Raw genomic sequence first — 11,082 nt, 5'->3', positions numbered from 1 at the left:
ATCTCAAAATGGTAACTTCAGCAACTCAAAGTTGTTCTACAGTCAGACCTTGTTCAACATTACCACGTTTACCCCTTTTAAGGACCATTATGACATGCAACAGCCAAGATACCGCACTTTTTAACCCTGGATAGGTACGGTCCTCGGACACCCCTTTAAGGGTATACTCGGACACGAACGACCCCGACGCCAAAAAAAATTCTTGAAAAATCAGTTTTTGCAGTAACCTCCTTTTTTCTTTTGCCAAAAAAAACTTCAATGAATGCTTAAAACAACTGTAAAGATAAATACTACTCATCTGCAGAAAAACTATTTATTATAAATATTTTAAAAAATTAAGTAGAAAAAAAAAAAGACCTGACATAAAAATTCATAAAAAAAAAGTTTATACATATATACACAAATCCTTTTAGGAATTGATTCTTGAATGTTTAGGACACATCTTGATGTATTTTGGATGAAGTCAGACCCATGGAGGTGAAGATCTGAAATGAGAAAAAAAGGGTAACTTTTTTTGGCCAAAAAAAATTGTCCAAATTTCATGAATTTTTTTGGGTACCCAAATGAAATAGGAAGTGGCTAATTTTTTTAGGGAATAAACATATGTTATCCTAAAATAGAAATATGTAAAAAAATCTTCATTATTTTGTAAATTACATTTATATCAGGGGCCATATCTAAAGGTAATTTTTTGAGTACTTGGAAATTTCGTAAAAAAATACATATATTTAATATATAATATGATATTTATGCAGGTAAAAATATACCAAAATATCACAAATTCTATAGGGAACAAGAATATATATAGATAGGGCAGCTTACGCTTCGGATATGTCCACAAAATGGCCGCCAACCACACTGACTCAGACTCCCTAATCTGCCACTTGAAATGTAGGAAGGGTATGTCAATTTCAAGGTGTTATTTACTAATCTAATTATTATTGGATATGCATAAAAATTGTATGGTGGGTTGCTGGATAATTGTCGATTATTTTACGTTTATAAAATTAAAATTCTGACCCAAAAAATTTTTTTTGAAGGGAAATAAAATCGAAAAAAAAAAATGTAAAACAATATTTTAGCTAAAAAAATTTGATGATATTCAATCAAAAAAAAAGTAAACAAAATTTTCCGACAAATAAACATCTAGAGGAATCATTACTCTGTGATAGTTCCTTAGTACGTAGTAATTTTGAAAAAATTGGGAAAAAACGAAAAAATGGCAATCACCGGAAAATCGAACACATACCTATATATACGCCATATCTGGCTAAAAAAAAGATAGGCATGGGTAGCCAGATCATCTAAAAACACTTTCCAACACTATAAAAATATAAGTTTTGCGACACTACTTGCCAATTCCTTACGGTAACATGACTAAGCAAAAAAATGCAAAACAAATAAAAAGGGGCACTCGTGGAAAAATGGCCATTCTAATATACGGCATTTCAGAAAAAAAAAATTTCAGCCACGTGCTAGGCAAACCATCAAGGCATATTTTCCGACAAATAAACATATAAATGAAATATTACTCTGTGATAGTTCCTTAGTACGTAGTAATTTTGAAAGAAATGGGAAAAAACGAAAAAATGGCAATCACAGGAAAATCGAACACATACTTATATATACGCCATATCTGGCTAAAAAAAGAATAGGCATGGGTAGCCAGATCATCTAGAAACACTTTCCAACACTATAAAAATATGTTTTGCGACACTACTTGCCAATTCCTTACGGTAACATGACTAAGCAAAAAAATGCAAAACAAATAAAAAGGGGCACTCGCGGAAAAATGCCCAACATTCTAATATACGGCATCTCAGATAAAAAAAAAAAAGACATGCACGTGTTAGCCCAACCATCAAGGCACACTTTCTAACACATAAACATGAAAAAAAAATCAATAATATACGGCAATTCCTTACTACGTAGTAAATTTTTACAAATATTGAAAAAAAAACAGAAATTGGCAACCGCAGTTAAATACCCAATATACCAATAACTACGTCGTATCTGACAAAAACAAAATCACGCATGGGTAGCCAGATCATCTAGACACACTTTCCAACATTAAAAAAGCAAAAGTTTTACGACACTATTTCGCAATATCTTACGGAAAAATGACTTGGCAAAAAAATGAAAAAAAATTAAAAAGGGACACTCGCGGTAAAATGCCCGACATTCTAATATACGACATCTCAGATAAAAAAAAAGACATGCACGTGTTAGCCCAACCATCAAGGCACACTTTCTAACACATAAACATGAAAAAAAAATGAATAATATACGGCAATTCCTTACTACGTAGTAATTTTTACAAATATTGAAAAAAAAAACAGAAATTGGTAACCGCAGTTAAATACCCAATATACCAATAACTACGTCGTATCTGACAAAAACAAAGTCATGCATGGGTAGCCAGATCATCTAGACACACTTTCCAACACTAAACAAGCAAAAGTTTTACGACACTATTTGGCAATATCTTACGGAAAAATGACTTGGCAAAAAAATGAAAAAAAATGAAAAAGGGGCACTCGCGGTAAAATGGTCCTCGTGGTGATGAACGACATTTTAACTAAAAAAAAAAACATGCACATGGTAGCCAAACAATCCACCAAGACTTTCCACAACTGATAACCTATACAAGTTGCACCATTCTACGACAATTTCATAATACGTAATAACTTTGATAATTATGCAAACTACCTCAGAAGGGTAAACTCGGACGCGAACGACCCCGACGCGTCTCAGAAATCGGGGAAGGAGTACAGCTACAGCAATGCACATCTGGACACTACTAGAGCGTGTAGGGGAGACACCTCCTGCAGGTCGATCACCCACAAATTCAGTCACAGGGGTGAGTCACGTGAGAAAAACCTGTTTTTTTTTGACGCTCGGGGTCGCAAACGACCCACCGTACCTATCCAGGGTTAAAGAATACCAACTCGAATAGTAGGAAAAGAGCTTGTCCATCATATCATTCTCCTTGCAAACCGAGAGACAAGTTCCACTTCGAACCTCAGGGTCCGCAACATCAATCAAGATATCACTAAATTTTTGCACTGAATGCCATTGCACTTTATGATCATGGAGAAATTCTGGCCCTTCAAACCACCAATTAACCTTGAGACTTTCAGGGGATATTCCTCTTGTAAGAAGATCCGCTGGATTTTGGACGCCCTGGACAAAAGACCACTGTTCAAAGTTTGGTGAGCAGCTGGATAAGACTGACCCTGTTGCCTACAAACACATTAAAGCAACGAGATTCATTTGATATATACCTTAACACAATCTTGCTATCAGTCCAAAAGTAGGACAGATCAAGATCAAGGTCTAATTCCCTGCGGAGCATGTCATCCATTTTTGCAGCCAGCACTGCTGCTTGCAACTCCAAACGTGGAATTGTCATAAATTCTATTGGAGCCACCTTCGATTTGCTAACCACAAGAGCCACATGAATCTCCCCTGATTGGTGCGTGCTTCTTAAATAAGTCGAACATCCATATGCTACCTGACTTGCATCAGAAAAATGATGCAGTTCTAATGCTGCTTCATTGAATTTAATTGGTTTGATACACCTTGAAATCCTAATCTCCCTGAGACCCTCAAGAGAACTATACCATTGTGACCACTTGTGGGCTAAGCCTTCAGGGACAGGATCATCCCATGACAACTTGCAAATGGTAGCTTTTTGCAACAGCAGCTTTCCCTTGACTGTAACCGGATTCACTAATCCAAGAGGGTCATATATGGAAGCCAACATACTCAAAATCTTCCTACGAGTCAAGTTAGTATTACACTCTTGGGCCAGATTGACCCTAAAGAAGAACTCATCACCTGCAACATCCCATGCAATCCCGAAAGCCCTGCTATCAAAGTTTTTAAGGAATTCAACCTCACTTGCCCTCTCTTGTACTGGAACCAAACTCAGTAATTCCTCATCATTAATGACAAACTTGGTGAGACGAAATCCACCCTTGCTAAGCACTTCAGTGGTACCTTTAACCACCTCTGAAACCAAACTCTTATAGGGAACAGATTTCAAGAAATCATCAACATAAAAGGATCGTTTGATGGTACCCGAAACTAATGGAGGAACATCCACATTGTCTACCAATACACGCCCAAGTGTATAAGCAGAACTAGATGAACACCATACTCCCCCAAATACATGACGAGTCATTCTATAATGAATAATTTCTCCTGCATCATTGAACCAAATGAAGCGTAAAGCATTCCTATCCTCCTTCGGTATGACCACCTGATAGTACATCGCCTCTATATCCGCAATTACTGCATATGCATGTTCGCGGAATCTCAGAAGAACATACAAAAGATTGTTAGTCAAATTTGGCCCCTGGAGACACTTATCATTCAATGCTTCACCATCAAACTTGGCAGCACAATCGAAAACTATACGAATCTTACCTGGTTTTTTGTCGGACACTACAGCCTGATGGAGAAAATACTACACTTTAGTCCCAGGGATACTGACATTTGTAGACACAGCTTCTGCATATCCCTTCGATATCAACTTCTGCATCTCACCATCATACTGAGCAAATAGACCCTGCTTCATAAGACTTCTTTTAGTTGCTTTCAACCTGGACAGAGCCATTACATAATTGTTGGAGACCTGAACATCAGTCTTCCAAGGGATAGGAATTGGATACCGTCCATTGACTAATATACACTCGTGATCCCACAATTTTATAACCTCCCTGTCTTCCAAAGACCAGGAAATATTATTTGAAATACCATCATTTTCAATATTCCACAACACATTGATGTCTGGACCAAAACAAGCTTTGGTACTTACAAAATGGGAAACTATGCTCTGACCAACTGGATTGACAACCTGGGCTGGACCATACAATGTCCAACCCAATATGGTATGTACCGCAAAGGGCTCACCTCTCTTACCCTTCCGTACCTCCAATGGTGCCAGGGCCTCTGCATGATCTTGGCCGATCAGAATATGCACAATTTCACCACCAAGAGGACCAGGAAGACCCTTCAGATGGGGAAACAATGAAACATTCATCGACGGTGACTTGACTGGAATTCTGTCAACAGCAAAAACATTATTGAGATTAATTAATTCCCTACCATCAACCGAGGAAACACACATGCTAAGAATCATAGAAGATACATCTTCATTAGTCTTACTCATTGTATTAAGCTTATATGTCTTAACTGCACCACTGATACCCAAAGATTTGATCAGGTCACGAGACCAGAAAGTGCTGCTAGAAGCACTATCTAATAAGGCAGTAGTTTGATGAGACTTATTTACAAGAACAGAAACTACAGGCATAAAAACTTGGGATTCGGCTATGACATCTGTACTACTGGCATTGACCACACTTCTATTTTCATCATTCCTCTGAAGGTTATTTGCTAGAGAAGTATGAAATAATTTGGAATGCTTTTTACCACAACCTACTACACTACAAAGTGATGAATTCCCACAATATACAGTTAAGTGATTTGAATACAAATAATTTTCACACAGTTTTTTGTCTCGTTCAATTTTAACTCTTTCTGAAGGTTTCATATTCTTAAACTGGACACAGTGCACTAATTTGTCATCCTGAGAACACAACACACATAGTGAACGCTCAAAGGTCCCAGTCACAAATGAGGATGGAGAGGTAGTACTATTCTTCTTGAACTTTGAATTGTTATCACGCATTTTAGCACCAATGATACCGTACACAGGATCCGTAGCCTCATCTACTTCTCTCTCCATGAAGTTCACAAGGCCCTCAAAGTTTGGATATTCTCCTTGGCTTCTCTTGACATCAACAGCATATTTCTTCCATCTATTACGAATATAGAGAGGAAAGCTAGCAAGCACTTCAATGATTAACATCTGGCTATCAATCTCATGTGTCTTCTCCAACTGCTCCAAAGTCATCAAGGTGTTAGAGAGCTCGTCTGCCAAATTCCGTAACTCAACGTTTCTTTAAAATATTTCGGGCCTCTTGATAGCCTCATTCCTTCTTCATGATCCAAGGATATATTGCCTCGTGGGCTTTACCCTTGGTATACTGCAACAGGCGCGCAAGTCTCAATCTATCATCAGCTGTGATCTTTTCGACCGATTCCTCGAAAGTAGCAATGAACGAATGATATTTGATAGGATTGCCATCACAGCTCTCTATCTCTACTTTTGGAAGAGTTACAAGCCCCAAGACTTCACTCCCAAGTGCATTCACTGACGTGGAAATTTCAAACTTGACAGGCGCTGCTGATCTTGACCCCTGCTTGGAATCCAGCCAATCATAAACCTTCCCCATTGTTTCAGAGTACATTTTCTCTGACTCGAAGAAGTTTTGATCATCGGCATCACATTCATCTAAATTCTCGAGGAGGGCATGATGGGCCTCATATGCCTCCTCAAATCTCTCAAATGAATACATTAATTTTTCTGTCTTTTCCTTTACTGAATCTGGCTTGCGTTCTGCCATTAATCTTTCAACTTTATTGATATGACGGGTTACTGCAGCTTTACACATACGTCGTGTCACACTTCTTTTCGCCAGTTCTTCAACCATGTTTGTTGATGATCAATGCTTATTCACTGCTGCGGTGGGTGATTGATATTTAAGAAGAAACTTGAAGTATGAATATAGAAGCACTTTATTTTCGCAGGTACATTATGTATCGACCGATGAATAAGTACATGCATCTTCTGAGGATAAACCACACACCACAAAGCACAGTACTACAACTTGGGCATTTGGAGAAACTAGATTTCTTGAGAGACCTTCACGAACATGAAGGATTGTTGAAGTCAAGAAGGAGAACCATTTCCGCCTTCTCTACACCTAGCATGTACCCTCCAATTGGCTGTGTCCTGTTAACATCAATCCAACTATTCTAACGAGGCAATTACATACATTCAATACCCAACAGTATCCAAAACAAGTTAAGTAATTGAACAATACCGAGAAATTCAAAGACGATAGTTAAATACATTCCAAAGCCTAAGCAAAATATAAAATTTTTATAAAAGAATAACATTACAATAAATACAATACAAGCACATGATCTAACCATGTGCAACATATATATATATATATATATATATATATATATATATATATATATATATATATATATATATATATATATATATAATGGGAAACCTTTATAATATCGTCTATATTACCGTGGGAGAGAACTTTCGTGTAAACTAATGTTTAAACGCTGTGAGCAGGTCGGCCCATTTTTCGTTCCGACTGTTGAGAGGATATCGCTTAACGTTTTCTCTCGCAGTATGGATGATGATAATAGCTTTACAGCTTTGACCATCATATAGTTGTGAATGCAAACCAATTTTTTTTAATATTCTTATATTCATAAGAAAATTGCTGAAAACTTGAATTAGGTAAACATGTTTATGCAATTGTCTTTCAAGTGGAAGTGCACAATTGTTTAAAGCTATGCAGGTAAAATTCTGACTTCCACTTCCATGTAGTTTGGAAAGTAGCATTAGGTGTCATAATTCAGTTGATAGTTACTTCTTGATATATGGTCTATAAAACATAACGTTTTACCACTATGGATTATCAAATTTAATCGTAAATATAATAGAAAATATAATATAATCGTAAATATAATATATTAGTCCGATTTAGAATTATTCTCTTAGCATAAATATTGTCTATGATTGACTTTGTTCCTTGAAGATGCAATACGTTCTCTAAATTGTGTATTTCTGATGGTGATATCGCTTAGGAAATCTGTTCACTGTCAAATTCTCATTTCAGACAATATTTTTTCTGTTATTTCTATCTTTATTATATATTTTCTCAAATGCTTGTCTTATTTTTTTCTATATTCTAGAATCTAGATCCCCTAGATATTCTTTAGGAACAGAAAAGTAGATTTACTTTCCGAATAATGTGATGGAACCTTTATATCTCGTACATCAGTTTGGGTCGGCGAGAGAAAACTGGTATTTGCCAAGAGAGGCTCCTTTTCGTCCTTTGTGGTCCTACACTTGAGACCCCATCACAGGTCCTACAAGAAAAGTGAAAAGGGAGAAGGACGTACGGGAAAAGGAAAAATATAACCGGAGTGATCCTTGACTTGCCTTTGATGTCTACAGCATTTGTCATAAATTGGAAAACGGACGATGTCTGAGTATTTCGCTTTCCAGATTTAATGTGAATATCTTTCCTGGAAATACTTTTTTTGCCGACTTTTCCAGGGGATATGAGCTAAGCTACAGTTCCCACGGAAAGGCGCTCTCCAGGATTTACTATTGCTTGGGAAAAAATAAGGGGAAATAGTTTTTGCTCCTTCAGCTATTCTTAGTTCTTTTAAAGACTGGCTTTCAATATAAAATTCTATGAAACATCAACCTCCTGTGATGCCAGTAATTTATGTGTTTGATACTATTCCGTTGCTTATTTCCTTCTTTTAATACACGTATTAGCAAAGGATATTTTATTCCAAGTATCTATACGATATTCACTACCCTGATCGATTGGGATTTTTGGCAGTAGCATCTAATCCTGATCTCCCTTCCTCGTTGCTCATGTCTGACTGCATAAATTTGTCGAAAGTCAGGAAATCCAGCGTAAACTTGTTTTTCTTCTCATTATTATTATTATTATTATTATTATTATTATTATTATTATTATTATTATTATTATTATTATTATTATTATTATTATTGTTGTTGTTGTTGTTGTTGTTGTTGTTGATAGCAATAGTTAGGAAGAGTGAAAGGGCGATTTCATTCCGTAGAGAGAAACTCATTGTCAAAGCCACTAACTGGATAGGAAAGAGTTTGGTTACCGAAAATCCCTCGATTTAAGAGATTTACATGTTATCAGAATATCTGCTCAAGAATGGATGGAGCTAATGAGTTTCGTTAATCATAATTATTACTGCAGGCCCTTATGATTCAATATATACAGATTTGACAATTTTTTTTTTCTTTTTTTTTGAGTATTTATCAAGCGAATAATTCCCAGAAGATCGCATATTGTTTAGACATTCGCTCTACAACAACCTTTCTGCATAATAGATTGAACACCGCTTGATATTGTCTTCCATTTTTTCTGATAGAAGTAATAAATTTAAGAAATATGAATTCACTTCAGATTTTCAACAGAATTGTAGTTTTTAGCCCTGAATATATTGATAATGAAGCTAATAAATTTGGAATATAGGAAAGACATTGAAGTGTTCTGATATTGTATTAGACAAAGGATTAAGACCTTTTATAGTAATAACAAGCAAGAAACATTTAATTTAAAAAGCCTACTCAAATTGCCATACATTAACAATCTATTTTCATATTCCCAACATAATAAAAGGTACTTCAATTTTAGTATTGCTTTCAAGAGCAACTATTCAATGAGAAAAGTACTGATAAAAAAATCTTCCGTTAGTACCAAAGGATGTGTATATTACATCCTATGTAATTCATGTGAACAATGTGGCATTGGTCAAACTGGGAAATCTCATTTAAAGAGAACTGAACAACTTAAGATAAGTGAGGAGGAATGGCTTTTGTTTCTCGATGATTCTCGTGGGACGTCCGGTGGTCACATAGCTCTGTATCTTGGCTGTTCCGATGTTGGTAACACGAATGATTCCTCGTACTTGAGATTATTAAATATTTTATTCTTCTTTTATAAGACTTTGAGGATGCATATGCATCAGGGGTTGGTTTGACAGTATAGTATTTTGATCTATATTAGTATTCAACGATAAATCTAGTACGGCATCCCTATATATCGAACATTGAAATTTTTTAATTTATTGCCCATCTGGAGCTCCTCTTCGTGAGAAGTGGCCTTGTTCTTGAAAAAAAAAAAAATCCATGCAACGCTTTTCGAATCCTTTGTAGAGACAGAAATCTGTGTAGATAATCAATGAGAAAAACAGAGAATAGTAACTACTGTAAGCAACAATGGTTTCTTGATGACCAAGCTGGACGTGAGACACGCATATTGGAGCTATCTGTATTGACTCTGGGAGAGACGACGATCGTATCTCAATATTTCTTCCACACGTCTACAAACACACACACACGCGTATATATATATATATATATATATATATATATATATATATATATATATATATATATATATATATATATATGTGCGTGTGTGTGTGTGTATATATATATATATCTGTGTGTTTATGTATGCAGGCGTGTGCTTGAGTGTGTGTGTCTGTGTGTATGAGTGTGCATTAATATCTGGCAACACATAATTTCTGATATCGAATCCAATCGACTTTGGAAATGATAAAGCTGGCAGGGAATTCATATATGAAAAGTGGAACTACCCGAGCCAGAATTCAATTTCTGCCTCTGAATCAAAACAAAACAAGGTATTCGACTAATTCACTCGGATATCAGAAGTGCCATAAGTTGACTTTGACTCTGATGAACAAATTCTTATCGAATTGAGGTGTTTGTACTTGAAATCGAATCCAACTCAGCTCCATTATGATAGCCGATGTTAGAAGCACTTATCGTGTTTGAACTCCCCCTTGAGCATATTATTTGATATCTAGAATCACTGGGGGATCAATATTTGAAATCATGAATGCAGAGTGGGTTAATGTAAAAACTATCATGTTTAAAAAACTGAGCAGCTTGGAGAAGGGTTGATTTCGATTTTGGAGATGATTACCTGAATACGAGGGGAATATGACCAACAGTCAAAATCACGTACAGTAGGTTTGGATTCAAGACTGGACACATATAGGCCTATTTATATATGAATTCTATTCATGGTATGTTATTCCCAAAGTAGAGTAGCATAAAATCTATTTGTCGATCAAGGTAATGATATATTTATAATTTTGCATATACTGTATGTGTGCGTATGTACAGTATGTATCAATCCACGGTAGGAAAGATTATATACAAGATTAGAGCAAGAGTTCAGTTCAATAGTACGAAAATACTTGTTACAGTCAATTATATAAATTTTCCTCCTGTGGTTTGATTCATATTTTAGGTTTATCACTCAGTACCTTTCTTGATTTTTCCTTATCTACATACATACATACATACATACATACATACATACATATATA

The 11,082-nt window shown here is 35.8% G+C and overlaps 2 protein-coding genes across 2 annotated transcripts; both read right to left on the bottom strand.

Annotated features, from left to right (window-relative positions):
• Positions 1-3,202: 3,202 nt before the first annotated feature.
• Positions 3,203-4,276, bottom strand: LOC137654022 (uncharacterized). Its single transcript, XM_068387657.1, has one exon. It carries the CDS (start codon positions 4,274-4,276, stop codon positions 3,203-3,205), a length of 1,074 nt encoding a protein of 357 aa, XP_068243758.1.
• Positions 4,277-4,471: 195 nt separating this feature from the next.
• LOC137654021 (uncharacterized) lies at positions 4,472-5,923 on the bottom strand. Its single transcript, XM_068387655.1, has one exon. The coding sequence runs from the start codon at positions 5,921-5,923 to the stop codon at positions 4,472-4,474; it is 1,452 nt and encodes a 483-aa protein (XP_068243756.1).
• Between the last annotated feature and the right edge of the window lie 5,159 nt (positions 5,924-11,082).

This window comes from Palaemon carinicauda, chromosome 15 (genome assembly GCF_036898095.1).
Source record: "Palaemon carinicauda isolate YSFRI2023 chromosome 15, ASM3689809v2, whole genome shotgun sequence".
NCBI lineage: Eukaryota > Metazoa > Arthropoda > Malacostraca > Decapoda > Palaemonidae > Palaemon > Palaemon carinicauda.
Note: the sequence above shows the minus strand (reverse complement) of the source record. Positions and strands in the feature narration are given on the sequence as shown.